Raw genomic sequence first — 16,997 nt, 5'->3', positions numbered from 1 at the left:
AGAAGTTGCATTTTATGACAACTCTTATAATACTTCCTCTTATAATACTACTCTTATATCACCATATCTATTCCATGATTACCGTGATGGATCAGAAGAAACAATGCTCTGTATTTACTATGTATGTCATTTGGTTTCGCTGGATGTAATAAATTGCTTGAGTGCTTGTTAAACATGTGATAACTTTATACAAAACACCAATGATTTTTTTTTACGTTTTTCAAAGGCTAGTTAAAATAGGTTCATTTATCATTTTTTTCTTAAAATAGATGATTTAATTTATGCTTAATGCTGTACAGTAATCATTAAAATAGAAAAAAGTTAAGAAAATGGATATAAGTTGAAATAGACAAATCCATTGAGGTAAAAAACCCTTTTATTTTAGTTTTTATCGCATACATTCTACTAAATAACTGATATCTTAAAAATAGTTTAATCCAACTTTGATAAATTGGATACCAAACTAAAATTGTATTTTTTTCTACGTTTCACTTGCTGGAATTTCGTGGTTGTCCATTACAGAACATGATTTAGTTGTCACCAACTCAAAAAAGTAATATTACTATATAAAAAATAACATTATAAAGTACAACATACACACTTTAAGTTTTTTGGGTCTTCTAATAATGAAGTTATCTGAATAGAGTTACATTGAAACCATCCTAATATTTCAGTAAAAACACATTAAAGATAGGTCCAGTAATTTTTGAGTTTTTAATGATAATGTGTGACTACATTCTTTAAACATGGTGTTTATAGTATCAACATATTAATTATTTGTAATATTAACATATTAGTTATAAATATCAACATGTGAAATCAGTATGAGAATAGGAATGAAATAATGTTCACTAGAGTATAAGTATAAAAGCAAAATCATTTTAATGAGACATTATAAAACATAACATAGATAAATTTGACTAGATCAATATGGTATAATATTATAAAAGTGAAAAATATCAGCTATGTACAGTATTTTTTATTTTATTATAGACTTGTATCTTTGTTTTGTAGTAAATGCATCTTTTAATTATCATCATCATTATTGCATGTTTAATTTCTCACTGATTTTTCTTTCTTGGTATTACGTTTTTATTTATATTATTTGTTAAAATGCTGATTTTTCACTTTATGTGCTTAATAATTTAATATAACTTTATAATACTCACGTATAATAATAACAATTTAAATGGTAGAATTAAAATAAAGAAGTACTTATAGTTCATCAAAATGAAGTTCAAAATCAGTTTTTTATGAATTGAAAAAGATTCTGTTAATCATGAGAATTTGCAGCAACAATGAAGTATTCAGGGCTACCTTCTCAAGGTTAGGAAATTGTTATTTGTTTTCATGTCAATGAATGTGAGCCAATTCATTGGCTTTTTTAATTTATAATAACTAAACTCATAAGTAGAAGTGATTGAATTTAATAATAATTTTAATTTATTAATTTAACCATATTTTTAAAAATCATTTTTGAATTTTTAATAACCATTATAATTTAGTTCTTGACGTATCATATTTTCTTTATTTAACTTTTATATAGGGCTATTCAACAAAGGTAATCTAAATTTATCTGTTTTTTTTTTTTTTTGTATACAAATGATATATTTATATAATTTATTAAATAACTACTAGGGCTACCTTAAAAGTAATTTAAAACATTCAACAATTTATCTCGTGGAGGTTGACTCACCTGTAGACTTAAGATTGATCAGTTTATTGCTCGCTCTATATTCTTATGTAGTTTGTGTATGTGTAAATTTTAAAATGAGTAATATAGTCAGTTTTACCACAGACTGTGAAATTTATGTAATGATAGAATTTTTTTGTTGAAAATAATACCTTCTTAAATTAGAGGCAAAAGTTGTTACATATTGATGGTTATACTTCCTCCTCAGGCCCCATAAAGAAATATTTTATAGATTCTATATTTAGCTTCCCTTATTCAGGACAGTGCCCCCTTGTGTAAGACATTAAGTGAGTAGGTGTTTTAGGAGGGCATTAAACAAATAGCTACTTGATAGTGATGATATTGAATTATTTTTCTCGCAGTCTAGTCTCACCCAACACCCAATTTAGAATTTATCAAAACATTTAGTTATCTATCATGCAGGACAGTCTTAATCTGATTTAGTGCTCTTAAATTGCAATTTTTTTTATCTTAATGAGTTAATTTATTATCTTAATGAGTGCAAAATTTGATTATAAAATGTAGCGTAACCACTGTGTTGTATGATTGTTGGTGCAAAAGATTAAGCTTCTGGTATGGTAATGATATGCAACAGAAAGTAAACACAAGAATTCATTAAATTTGATTATTTTATTATTGTCAGCTGTAAACAGAATAATTTTTTGTTGTAACAAATATATTCTGGTATCTCCTTCACAGATAAATCACAAAATCTTTCGCCTGATGTTCTACCTTTTTGCTTTAAGTCAATTAATCTTAAGAGTAGTGTCAACAAAAAATATGAAAATGTAAATATCCTGTTGGATAAAACCTTAAATTTCAAATTTAAAAAAATAATATTAAGCTTGATGTAAATTGTTTTGCAAGAAATAAAAATCATCATTCATATAATACAATGAATGAAAGAAATGTATAAAAATGGGGTGAAATATTTTGATACAGTAGAATGAATGTGCATGATGAAGAGCGTTTGGGGCAAACTCATCATCACCAAAGATAATGCAATAAAAAAAAAAAGATTGTTAAGTCACAATCTTACATTTTTAATAGGTTTTTCTGAATATTTTTTAAACAGTTCTTGTTAAAATCATCACCCCCACCTAAATTTATAGCCTGTAGTAATATATGTACCAGTAGATCCATTGGAATTTTTGTTCTATTCTATTAAAAGAAAAATTTCTCTCAATTCGTTTGATACTGACAATGAAAGATATTACATAGATGTTTATAACGCTTTGTAAGTGAAATACCGGTTACCTAAGTGACATCTCTGTTAATCATAAAAAAACCATAAAAATAAACCAAAATCTTTCTTCATTCTCTAGTTGATGGTTTGGGGATTGATTTAGCATTGTATTTATAGACTTGAAGCCATAAAGAAAAGGCCTACTATGAAATCTTATGCTATTCTAAAATACTTAACAGTAAGCATCGTGCTATTAGATGATAATACACATATTTGGCAGCATTGTCATGTCATTTACAGGGAAAATTTAGATAGGACATTTTCACTTACTCTCCATACAGTCCAGACTTGGTTGTGAGTGACCTCAATCTATTTTAAAAGTTGAAAAGAATTTTTCTGTACTAAATAACAACAAATTGAAAAAAAAAAAACAGATATGGTTAAATGAAGAGTTGTAAAAATGTTTGTAGCCCTCATGTTTTAATGAAGCCAGAATTGCAAATGAATGAAAGAGATTTTTGTTGTCCTTTTTGAATGTAACATTGAAAAGACTATAAATTTCACATTTTTATGGTTACCAAATCATTATTTTTTTTTAATAAAAATAGAAGTAATAATAATGATAATGTTTGTTTCATATTCAACAGCACTGATCATACTTTTCATGTTTATACATGTACTTTATTTTTACCGATTAATTATAGTTACTATTAGAAGTAGTAGTACTTTTTTTTAAGGAAAAACTATTAGTAGATCGTTATCATCACCTATGAACCAAATAGGTAAAGGAAGAAAATTTATTCATATGAATTGAAGTACGAACTACAACTATATTTTCACAATTAGAATTTTTGTTTGAAAGTACATACCTTTTATTCATACTACCAATGTAATCTCTCTTTTCCATTATATTTTATCATACTTGCTGAATTTTCATATAATCCTGACTATTGCAGGAAATTCGTAAGATAATTTAACTTGCCCATTCAAGTAGTGTGATTCAAGACAAGTTTTGAATTATTATTTCAATGAAACTTACTGCTATAGATGCCTTAAATTAGTAGACATTTTAAGTTCTTATTACTTAACAAATTTTTGTTAATGTAGACTAATCTACTTTTTTAAGCATATTTTTTCATTACTACACATGAAGTATTCTGTTTTTTAGTATAAAACTCCTCAGGATGTGTTCAGTCAGTCTGCATTTTAATGGACATCATGAAATGATTCCAAAAACTCCATCACTAATTTAACAACGTTGTAACTACTTGACAGTTTATTGTAAAAAGATTTCATATATTTTGTACTTTATTGTTTACATTGTTGACTATTCTCTAAATAAATCTTTTAATGTAACATCATTCATTTGAATCTAAAAGCCCATTTATTATCTCATTATTTTTTATTCTATAGTACTGGAAGAATTTGTGTTTAAGAGATTGAGATTTGTAAATCATCTTCTGGTGTTTTACATGCATGCTCTTTCATAGAGTAAATCATTTTATGAGATGCTATCTTATCTCAAAGAATTCTTTGCCTTCTTGCAACATTCATTGCCTTTTTATTTAGTGTTTTTGTTTCCTTCTTTTTTTTAAGTAGATTTGTTTATAAGATATTGTTTCAAAGAATTTTTTGTATTTATTGTTTGTTTAGATCTGGTTTCTCATGTTCTTTATTTTTACTGTTTGTTGATTTTTTTGTTTTTATTGATATAAATATTGTAAATTTGTTTGTCGGTCAATTCACCCCATACTGAGTGCCATTTATATTACTGCATGTTGGCAATTCATATGATTATTTTAACTTTGTAGTTTGCTTTTCCATTTATTTCAAAAAAGTCAAGTACCAAAATCTTCAACCAAGAAATTCTATTCCTTCAAGTTACTCTACATCTTTCTGTTTCCCTATGATATCATTTTTATTTATTCAGATCGCTCTTGAATTTTACTCTATGAATTTATACACAAACTAGCATTTTTTTTTCACTATTACATATTCTTTCCTTAAGTTATTTTTACTTAAGCTTTATTATTTGATATGTGTTTAATTCTAAGAATTCACTGTAAGTGTAGATCCATATTTCAAAAGCTTCTGATTTCACTTCAGTATTATTAATCGATTTCTATGACTCCATTCCGTAGAACAAAATCATTAATGCATCTTACTGAGCTCAGTTTTGTGTCCAGATGTAAGTAGTGATTTTTAATATGGCAGAACTAATCTTAAGAAACTATGCTCATGCTGTTGTTTGTCTTCTACATTTCCTATGTAGTTGTCGATAAAAGCCACACCTTTATTAGATGACTTATTGTATATTTTGTTAACTGCATAAGCTTTTAGTGTTAGTTTTACGCTATTTATAGAAAGTAATATATTTCCATTTACAAAATATATGATTTTAAAGTTGTGTATTGTTATTGCGTTGAAAGAGTTACTTTAAATAAGTTTCAGAAGAATTAACAATTAACAAAAAATAGTTTTTTGAAACTGACATCAACATTTTAAATATTTTTTTAGTCCAGTATTAGCATCTGAATTTAAAAAAAAAATGTAATAATTCATTTTCCACTGTTTCAGTTGCTCTCAAACATGTTTTTAATCTCTTCATTTTTTTGCTTGTTTAGAATAAATAAAAAAGTAATAGATGATGAATGCATAGAGGAAAATATTGTAACATATTGTCTAATAATTCTTGTCAGATAAAGAAAGTAGCATTTTCATACAGAAAAGTAATTTCTATAAAACAATCATCATCTTTTTCTCTGAACAAGTTTTGTCTCCATATTTAAAGATATTTATACAGTTCTTAGCATAACTTTATTTTTTGTACATGGAGCTTTTATGTACAATAATCAATCATTTTTGTGTGAATATCATGCATACACACTACGTGAACACAATTACAAAGATCAGGAATATAGTTCACCTTTTATGCTTATGTGTGATTAAAAAAAAAATAGTGTTTTGTCTTTGTGATGAATAGGTAGTTTTATAAAACCATTCCTAAATGTTATTTCAAGATTTCACGTTTTTTCAGTTGTGTAATTGTGCAATAAATTGTATATACTTAATTGTTAACCTTATTTCTTATTAAGAATATAAATTTAGATATTAGAAAGGTTGAAATTATTTTTCACAACATCAAGTAGAAGTTGATTTCTCTACACGTAGAGGTCATGCTTGATAAGTTATAAAATTTATATCACCGTTTTTAGTGCATTTGAATCTCCTGAAGATTTTGGTTATGGTGATTTCTATTTGTCATATTTTGGTTATTTTCTTCATCGCTGTGTGATGTTGTGATATCATCATATTGATCGTCATTATTCTCATAATTATTTTCATTAATATTGTTTTTTAGTTTGACCATTTTAAGTGGTATGTGCAGTTTTATACATAAACTTTCAAGAACTTGTTTTCTTGTTAAGATTAGGACAATGAATAATATCACACCTTGCAATCCATTTACAATATCCATTAATAAAAATATGATCCTGTTAAAAATAGAAATATTAAAATTTAGTCTGAAAATTGTTTGAAAGAAAGAGGTTTAATTTAATTTTACATAAAAGGTATTAAAATTACTTAGCCTTTGTATAGGTGTAGAAAATAGCAAGCTATAAGTAAATAAGTTCTAACAAGTAATTATAAATAAGCAATTCTACAGTGTAGAAAATAACATTTATGTTGTAATCTTACATTGATTATGAGATAGTAATTGTTATTAATATTCAGTCAGAATTGTTTTACTGTGTAGATGAAATATTTTTTTAAATGTATCTACAGAATAGATAAATATTTCAAAATATACTTTATTTTTTTAAGAATTTGGAATGTTCTTCTCTGTAGCAGTGAAACTTGGGTAACCAGAAAGACAGAAAGGCAAAGAATAGTCCTTTGAATTTTGAAAATTCAATAGGTTTTATAAATAACTAGAAAAAGAATTAGTCTTAATCAAATTCTTAGTAAAAGAATAATTAAGTTAGTAGGTTGTATATGAACCCAGATTACTAAAAGAAAGTTTAAAAACTAAAAACCACAGGGATAAACAACGTTTATGATATAAAGGAATGTAGAATTGCAGGAAAGCATTTAAGTGACTGATGACAAAAAACTCTGTTCAGGTTTTATACTCTCTATGCTCATTCTGTTTGAATTTCCTTTAAAGGTTTCTTAAGTTTATTTAAGAAGTAAATTGGTTATTGTAATTTGGTTTCTTGTAATTGGTTAATTATAAACTGTATATTAGAAATTATTAGGATGTTTTGTAATTGCTCAGTTAAGTTATTACTAACTTCATGTGCTAGAATTTAACTAACTATTAATCTTGTAATGTTCTGTAATTGTTAAATTAATCTTCAGCTAATTGTCTCATTGGCTTGAAGTAATTAGTCATGTAGTTTTTGCTACATACAAAAGAGTCTGAAATATAAACAAGAATTTTGATTCTCTACTCTTAAATGAGTGCAAGATGATCAGTTGGATAAACTTTTACATGCCTGAACTTGACATTAACAGTATTGCTTACTTTTCTTTCCTTCCTGTCAATTGTAGTCGATATTTTTGAGCAGGAGGCACACAGTATTACAGCAAATTGTTATTAAATGTTCCTTATAAAAACATCATTTAATCTATCTAATGACTAAGAACAGATAGTATGAATAGTCATTCAGATTTGGTTAGAAGGGATTTCAAAATAAACCACATACTTTCTAGCCAATAATCTTACTCAAATTAAAAATGAAGAAGACTGAATTGAACTTATTCAAGAAAATCTGTAAACTGCAGTAAAAGTTTCTGTAAACTTAGTATTTTGAGGGGTGTTGAAATGTAAGCAAGAAATCTCAAATTTAATAAGTGAGTAATTTGTGGGTTTCTCACATTTTACTACTCGTATATTAAGAAAGAGAATCGATTGCTAACGCAAAATTTTTGCAGCGATATGAAAAGGATACAGAAAATTATTACACCATATTAACCTGTGATAAAATGTAGATGCATTATTTTACTTTAAAGCCTTAACAAGCAAGCTTGCAGTGATGATATTCAAGTTCACTTTCACCAAGAAAAGCAAAAACCACATTTTCACTTAGAAAATAATATCAATTTTCATTTGGTATTTACATAAAATAGTCCAGCTCATAGAATTAAGAACTGTTGCTATTCAATTGTATGCTATTATTTTAAAAGATAAAATGTGAAATCTACTACTAATTTTTATAAACATTTGCTTATAATGAAGAAAACATAATAAAGTGTCTTGTTTAAGCTTCCAAAAGATCTTTTCAAGGCCTTTGTTCAGGTTATTCAACAGTACCGTCATTAATGGGTTGTAGGTGGTATTTGGTGTGAATACCATCTATGTTTTAGGTTAGGAAACTAATCTCTTTTAATATGTGGTTAAATTATGTATTTAATATTAGTTTGTGCATTTTTGATGTATTGTTTTTCTAAAATTTAGTTTCAGATTGTTCTGTTTTGAGAGGGTTTTTGTGTTCTTTTTTAAGTTTGCATATTTTTTGTTTCTATTTCTTTCATTAAAAACAATTACCCTTCAAATTACGAGTACAGTTCTTTACAGAATATAAACACAATGAATTACATAATTTTTTGCTCCTCATTTTAACAGTATAAACATGCAACATTTCATGTTTGCTGCATCTACAACATTCACACGCTATTCTCTGATTAATGATAATTCAATGAGTGAAATTTCTAATATGTAACATATATTAATGGAGACTCTGCTGTACTTAATGAAGATAAAATAGGGAACAAAATAAGAACACAACATAGAATAGTAACGCTCTTTAACATTTACACAAACTGTCAAATAAAGAAGGTTAATTCCTTTTTTTCAAAAAGTACTTATAATATTTGCAACTTCATAACACACATACTGTTAAATATAATAATCATTTAATCGAGAAAATAAATTACAGGACAGTAAATAAACACTACATTTGACAGATCATTTGCACATTTATCCAGATACTAAAAGACACAACTTGCCATTTCATAAAAAAAAAAAAAAAGAAAAGAAATTAACATTTGTTTAGAACTCTGAACAAAGGAGAGGTAGCAAATAACCAATAAAAAAGTGCCAATTTAGATTTTAATTGTCATATGTTCCTCTGGCTTTATTGTTAATAATTTCAGTATCTGAATTCTGTAACTGTAATGTTAGTAAATTTTCACAGAGATTATTGCCATATTGTATAACTTATGCATATTCAATGAAAAATATCTTTAGCTCTCTGAGATATACAAAATTCTTCACAGATGAGATTACTAAACAAATACTGCTTAATTCTTTCTGTACTTACGACAAAATATTCTGTTAAGAGGCAATTTATGCCAGACTTAACAATTGTGGCATAATAATTTTTAAAAAGTTTATGCCGCAGTGTTATCATTTGTCATGTCACAATTAAACAAGAAATGAAAATTAATTATCATTAGTCACTGATGACAATTTTGTTCAAAAGCAGATCCTTACACTTGTTGAAAATAGATATGGGCTATAAATCAAGGAGGTGGATGACAGCGTGTTATATGTATTAATTGATAAAAGTTTTTGTTTATGAATATTGAAAAAATATATATATTTGCTGAGCATCTGTTCTGTTGGAATGTTTCATGATCATCACTTTCTTCTGTACAGATCAATAAAAATAAATTATTCTTAATTAAAGATGTTATGCATCAACAACATTAACATTTACACAAACTGTACTAACATTACACAGACTTACCGAAATTTACCAGATAAATTAATATTTAAGTACATAACTTAACCTGGTAATCTGAATTAATATTTCATTTATATATTTTTTTGAATCTGATAGGTTTTTAAAAAATGTTTTTTTGATTTTTCGTTTTCTTATTTGTTTTTTTTTTTTAATATAGTTAATTGTACTGTGTGTATTGTTAAGACCCTACAAATCTTTATTATTTTGCATTTATATATATTTTTTTTAAAGTTTTGTTGGGGGTGAAAAGAAAACTTTTTTTGATTTTGTATTTAAATGATTATCCACTTGTCTATTTCATCTAATGATTTTTTATTTTGTGTGTGTGTGCGTGCATGTGTTCACAAATTGTGAAAATAAACCAATACAGAAGTTCTTGTAACAAACGTTATATTAGAATAGTAAAAAAACAAATTTTTGCAGTCTGGTTGATTATTTAAAAATGGATTAAAGAAACTTTAAGGTTAAGGCATCAGAACTGAAAACCAAGTGAGCAGATAAAAAAATAGAAATTCAGTAGGAATTTTCATGATGAAAGATCATATAATACTATACTGGTTTGATGTTAATAGAAGAAATTGCTATTACAAATAATATAAATAATATTTGTTATAAAATACATCATGATGTGAATATAGATCTTAAATTATCAATAAATAATAAGAGTATTGTTACCTTAGTGTTTTCCAGTCATAGTGTTCAAAATGACTTACGTATAGAGATGATATTATTTCAAATATAAATGTTATTCCCATGGCGAAAAATAATTTTAAGTACAATTTACATCTGAAAAATGCATATAAAAAATAAATGTTTTGTTACATACATAAATGTATTTCAATATTTAAAATTATATCCAAAATGTTCCAGTTCAGTAAAAATTTGCGTAAGTGTATTTTTTAATTTAAATTTTTTTTATTCGTGAAACCAAAAAAATCAAACTCAAATGATTTTTTCTAAACAAAAGATTCATTTTGTGTATATTATAGATAAAATTAGTACTAAATTAAATGGTTTTATTTATATAGACAAAAATGCACCCATGCTATTTGTGACAAGTTGGTTGTCCAACTGATATAATACCATGTGAGTAGTTATTTCAAGCATTTTATTTGTAATTAAGAAAAAAATTATAACTAGTGCCAAATTAAAGCAAATTTATTAATGGTCAAAATTCCATTGTAATTTTTCATGTTTTATTTATTTTAAAATAATTATTACTCATTGTAGTTTTTAATGAGTTAACCAAGGGTAAAGTTTTACTCTTATCTGTGTTTACTCAAACCTGATGTGCATAGAAGTATTGTGTATCATTATTGCATAACAATTTTTTTAAATACATAAAAAAATTCACTATTTCTTCCTCTTTACCCTCTCCAAAAACTTCTAACTTGATGATACTATTGAATCATATTAATTCCTGAAAAAGTTTGAATGAACATCTATGCTAATTCACTCCACCATTTTTCCCTTTTAATTTTCAGTTTTTGTGATTAATTGTAATGATAATAGAATAAGTAGATAATGTAGCTTAGAATATGTACAATAATGTAGCTTACTACATAAAAATAATATTTTATATTTGCTTGACTTACCATATTTGCAATTTACTTACTTGTTTAACGTTCTTTGTATTATTTTTTTCTGTTTTCTTGCTGCCATTGAGTTTGTATATTGATCATTGTTTGTTAATGTGTTTGATGACGCTGCATTCAAAATCGTTTGTTTTTTTTGCGCCACATAGATATAACGTACAACTGATACAAAGTAATATATATTGACAGTGATCAGTATTAATATCGGCCCATAAAAAAATATCCATTTGTCTCTGTTATCTGAATAAAAAAAAATAAAGACAATTCATGTTTTGTTTATTTATTTTAAATTATATTAATGTATATCGATTAATGTTCTCTTTCATAATAATTTTTGTCATGACTTTGTTTAGATATATCTTTTCAAAGAGGTGCCTTGTTTATTTCAAAGAAAAGTTCAATTTTTACTCCACTAATTAAGCGCACAGTAGTCAATAATGGTGATGACAGAATAACATAAACATGATTTATAACTGGAATCTTTTACAAGAGGCAGATGTTGCTTTTAATTACAGTGAATTCACTATTTGAACATAGTTTCAGACATTTTTCATGCAGATTGATTATCCGCATTAACATTTGCATTAATCTAATGTCCAGTTCTAATTAAAGTTCTATTCTTGTTCACTGTCCTCATTATTTCATTTTTTATTCTGTTCAATTTGTTTTTTCTTATCTCTCTTAGTTTGTATTTCAAGTATATTGATATTTACAAAGATAACTTTGTAGTCAGAAAAAAATTTAAAAAAATGAAAGAAGGCATTGGAGAGATAAAATAATAGTTTAAAAACTCTTAAACTATCAGAAATTTCACTTTACATTCATGCATTTCATTTTATTTACGTAGATTTAATCTATATGACTACTGAACAGAAATACCTAATTTTTTATGTTGTGTGGGTTATATCTATGAATTTAGATTACGATATACTTTTTTAAGAATTTTTAACACATTATAAAGAACCAATAGTTGGAAAAGTTATCAGCATATAGTGCTTTTGAAGTTTTATTTTACATCTGCTTTTTATCATTACAGATTACATTGGCTTATGTTACTTTGTTGATGTTAAAAATCTTTCTTCAGTTATGGTAGAAAAAGAAGTTATATTTTTTAAATAATAAACAATGCATTACAACTACTAAGTGGCTCAACCATACACACCTTTGTTTTGAGTTAAAAAAAATTCACTGCTAATGTAGGTAAGAAGAGTGTAAGACATTTTACAGTAGGAAATCTTAACATTTATTCAGCATCAGATATAAAAACTGCATAAATTTGTAAGTATTCAGTCATTGCTTAATTTTTTTGTAACTACATGATAGTTTCATAGACAAAAAAGTATTTATGCAAGTATTACTCTTAATCCGTTAAGTGTTTTGTTTCCATTTAATAAATCACCCTTTCAATAACATACTTAAATAAAACAAATAAATCTCAGCGTTTCTTAGCTGTAAAGAAGTATTAGAACTTTATTTTTCTTATGATTTATAAGAAAAGGTTCTTGATCTTGTGGATTGAATGATGGATTATCAAAGAAATAAAAAAAAAAACATAGAAGTTCACTATTAAAGTATGTCACATGACAACCTATTAAACTGTCTCACGTCCAATAAACAATTGCTCAAAAATATTTTTTCTCCTAATTTGTTTAATTTCGCTCAGGGTTACCATTCAAAAGAAAAGTACCAAATTCCACTAATAGTCAGGAAAATAAAAGGTTTAATTCTCTAGTTAGGAAAGCTTTGTGTTGAGTTGAACAGCTGGGCTCAAGTCCATTTGAAAAAAGGATGTTATATCATAACTATTTTTAACTAATTTATTTCTTGCTAATTTTTATTTTAATATTAATTATATTTTGTGACTGGATCTTCTATGAAAATATATTAAATTTTTTGTAAACAATTTAATGGAACATGTTTCATGTTTTGAAACATGAATCTGTTTTGTTGGATTATTGTTTTATTATACTAAACCTGAACTCTCTTTAATACAAAAATAATGTAAATCATTTAGGGTAATTATTCCTCCCAAATAATTTCTGATTTTGCCTAATTTTTATGGGCAACATCATTGATAATATCAGAAAAGACCTACAAATTCTTGTAAATTGTTTCACTTACAGTTACCAACAATTTCAATAATTTAGATCCAATTATTTTTTTATTTTGTGGATGAAATGATAGAAAACCTCTTAGTTTAGTAATTATCCTATTGATCAAAACTTTTTTCTTTTTTTATGAATTGGCATTGATCTATGTATTTCATTTTTTATAATGTTCTCTCCACACATTTACGCTTCCAGTTAGTTAAATAATTAGAAATTGGAAGGTATGATATCTACAGTGTAAGATAAGTACTAAATCTGGGTAATTACACAGTTAGTTAAAATCTTTGTGGATTGGAATTCCTCATACCAATCCACATCTTTGTGAATGGTTGTTATAATGGAGCTTTTGTTTGGATTGTCTCTATATGTTGGATCTTTTATAGTTAATAGCATCAGAGAGATGGAATTTTTTTTACAGTATTATTTAATTGATGTTTTAACTTCTTATTTTATAATTTTTCAGTGACTGTAACCTTTATTACTTTCTGGTGATGAATTTAGCTTTTTTTCTTGTAATGGTTTCAACTCTTTTCTTTCGAATAGTTCACCTTGGAACACATTAGATCATTTATTTATTTATTTCCAGTTGTTTGGTTCTTTTCTGTTTTTTCATCTGCCCTGCCTCATTAAGTCTTTCTGATATTTCTTTCCTTCATTCTTCAGAAAGTTCAGCTCTGTTGTTCTTGCATTTTGGCACTACTTGGTACCTTTTATTTTCATTTTTTAACATTCTCTTTAAAATTTCTCTTTCTCTTACAATTTCTTCAGTTATTTTTAATTGTTTTAGGTCTTCTTGGACTAGGGTGAACCATTTGCTTTCAGTTTTTTTTTTACTTTGAAAGAAATCAAAAAATTTGTTTAGTCAATCTACTGTTATTCATTCTAAATAAATGGTAGTAAAATACAGTTTGTCTTTTCTTTATTGTGTCTGACAGTTTATCAATTTTAGTACAAAGTTTGTTATTTAGAATTAATTTTACCCGATCATTTTGAAATTTAAGACCTAAAATTTTTCTTTCTTTGTACTTCGTACAAGGAAGAATTGTAATCACTAGAAATTTCGGTTTTCAGATTTCAACGGAAATATCCCTTTTGACCATCCCTAAATCCATTTTGACTAGTTTTGGTGTAACGTGTGTACGTATGTATGTATCTCAAATAACTCAAAACAAAATTAGTCTTAGTATGCTGAAATTTTGGATTTAGGACTGTTGTAACATATAGTTGTGCACCTGCCCCCCTTTTAATTACAATCGACTGGACCAAAAGTGTCCAAAAAAGCTCAAAATCCAAAAAACTTTGAATTTTGGACTTTTTCTTAAGTGCAGTAATAAGCCCTTATTGAGAGCTTTTCAACGATATATCATAAGTGGTACTTATTTTCTTTCATTGGTTCCAGAGTTATAGCCATATAAAATTTTAATTAATCAAATATTTGGATCTTATAAGGGGGAAGGTACATCGGTTCAAATCTGAATTCAGTTCCTTTTTTAACTTCTCTTTTTTTTAAATTTAAATACATTGATTTATTAATCATACTAAATTTAAATATTTATTAAAAATTACTAAAAAAATTTCACAATAAATAATAATTCAATAATAACAATAAAAAAAAAATGAAAAAATCAGAAGTTTTTGATGAAATAAAATTTTATGTAATTTTCATTTAAAAAAAAAATGTTTGTGTATAATTTGGTAGGCGTACAAGGAAGTCTGTAGTGTCACATCAGATTTTTTATCTAAGAATTTCAACTGATCTATTCTCCACGATATTTAAATTATTCACTTTCTCTATTTTTTTTATTATTTATACTAAGGAAATTCAGGCAGTCTTTATCATTATTGTTATAAATAATCATGCGATGCAGCAAAGTTAACATCAGTGCTGTAATAATTATTGTTTCTTGCCTCCAGGTGCTTTCCCAAAAAATAGGTTAGTTAATTTATAAATTGCAAAACGTTTTCTTCTATGTCCTACATTAAACATTTCATGGAGTTTGATCTAGACTCAAATCCCATCACTTGGATTTTTCCTCCAACGTTCCTTCTCAAATGATATTTTTCATATATTGTACGGTACAGTATGCTCGTATATAGGTGTTTCATTAGAAAAGGTATATACTTCAGGAAGTGATTCTAGAAGTAATTAATAATAAGAAAAAAATGCAAAATAACCTCTTTATTTTCAAGTTACTATCTCTGAAAGATTTACTTTATATTTTAATAATTTATTGTATAATGTAAATCTCTTAATTTGTAATAATAACTTTTATTCCTTCCTGATGGGTTTACGGGCAGTAAGTTTACAATAAGTTTTTGGGAATTGAAAAGGATACTTTTGAAGTTAGAGGAATTACAACAGAAAAATTAAATCTTCTATTTAAAATTATATTTCAAAATTTTAATTTCATCATAAAATTTGTATTTGTAAACCAGGTCAAAATTTTGACCGATTCAGATGATATGGAATAAATCATGGAGAGGTTGTAACGTAGATTTAATGCATTTCTATATCTATGCTTTGGGATGTTTTTAATACTTTGCTTTAGAATCAGTTTCACTTTTAAAGCTTTAGAAGTATTCACCTTTCATCGTGAAACTTCAGTTTATATTTTTAAACGTATTGTCCTTTTTATAAATTATTACAAGCAATACATGTATTGTTATGTATTTCCTGTTTGTCGAGAAGTAAAATGCCATCTTTCTAACGCCTAAATTTTTCTTATATTAATTAATGTCTTGTTCACATAAATAATAAATATCATACTTACACTGGAACCAACACATAGATTCCCCAATGTGTGGTCGAATGCTGTGTTCATTACCTTCTATTATGTATTCCGTTATCAGAGCAAAAATTAAAAATATAAATGGAATACCCCATCCAAACAATGAGTACAATATGAACACTCGTTTCCTGTCTTTAAAAAATTTGTATCTGTTACTTTGTAGTCTGTAAAAGAAAATATACATTTTTTACTCGTTTTCAATTGCTTAAGGAAAATTGAATTTAAACTTATAACATCTATACTTGGTGGTGTTATATAATTAATTATTCTGTTTGCTGTAAATTTTTAAGAATTACACGGATTTGTTAATTTTCAAACAAATTGAGGAGATAAGAAGTCTGGTAAACTTTTAATTGGAATACAGCAACAAATTTTCTGTCCTAAAACTTCAATTATTATTTTACGTTTACTTTATGACAACCTACTCGTAAATAGTACCCAGTCGGAGATTTAATTAAACGACTATCTTTTTTTAACCATACATCTCAGGAATGGTTGACGTGAGACAGACTATCTTTTTTTAGATGTTTACAATCATATTTCAATAAAAATAAAACGGCAAAAGGAAAACATTTGCTGAGTAATTAAAACTAGTTTTCTAATGCTTTTAGCATAGATTAAACATTTAAAAACGTTAGATATCGTGAGATTAATTTATACTCTTACAAAACAGGTCAGTACGTGTGTATTCTTGAGTACGTGAGTGCATTTATGTTTTGAGTGACATACATTAAGAACGGAGAGGAGAGCTGGATCTATACTAAAAAAAAACAAAAAAACAAAACACTTAGTATGGCAGCGTACGTACGTACGTACGTACTGTATGCCGGTAAAAGAGATGACGTTCTCACATTGCCGCCGAAGATGGTAGAAA

At 26.4% G+C, this 16,997-nt stretch overlaps 2 protein-coding genes across 3 annotated transcripts in view; one reads left to right on the top strand and one right to left on the bottom strand.

Moving 5' to 3' along the window:
• The window catches only part of LOC142324919 (RNA helicase aquarius), a 250,064-nt gene that overhangs the window by 61,484 nt on the left and 171,583 nt on the right, over window positions 1-16,997 (top strand). The gene's annotated exons all lie outside the window — the stretch shown is intronic.
• The window catches only part of LOC142324918 (putative G-protein coupled receptor Mth-like 10), a 56,743-nt gene continuing 40,603 nt past the window's right edge, over window positions 858-16,997 (bottom strand). The window contains exons 5-8 of one of the 2 annotated variants that reach the window (XM_075366058.1): window positions 16,106-16,287; window positions 11,247-11,466; window positions 10,307-10,417; window positions 858-6,373 (exon numbers count right to left, since the gene is read on the bottom strand). In XM_075366058.1, coding sequence (XP_075222173.1) covers window positions 6,091-6,373; window positions 10,307-10,417; window positions 11,247-11,466; window positions 16,106-16,287 — 796 coding nt within the window. In that variant the 3' untranslated portion in view covers window positions 858-6,090. Of the gene's footprint in view, window positions 6,374-9,131; window positions 9,536-10,306; window positions 10,418-11,246; window positions 11,467-16,105; window positions 16,288-16,997 lie in introns of those variants that run through there. The other variant, XM_075366059.1, reaches the window with a different exon arrangement.

Source organism: Lycorma delicatula, chromosome 5 (genome assembly GCF_047948215.1).
Source record: "Lycorma delicatula isolate Av1 chromosome 5, ASM4794821v1, whole genome shotgun sequence".
In the NCBI taxonomy this organism is placed as follows: domain Eukaryota; kingdom Metazoa; phylum Arthropoda; class Insecta; order Hemiptera; family Fulgoridae; genus Lycorma; species Lycorma delicatula.
The sequence above is the reverse complement of the archived record's forward strand: the minus strand, read 5'-3'. Positions and strand labels throughout refer to the sequence as shown.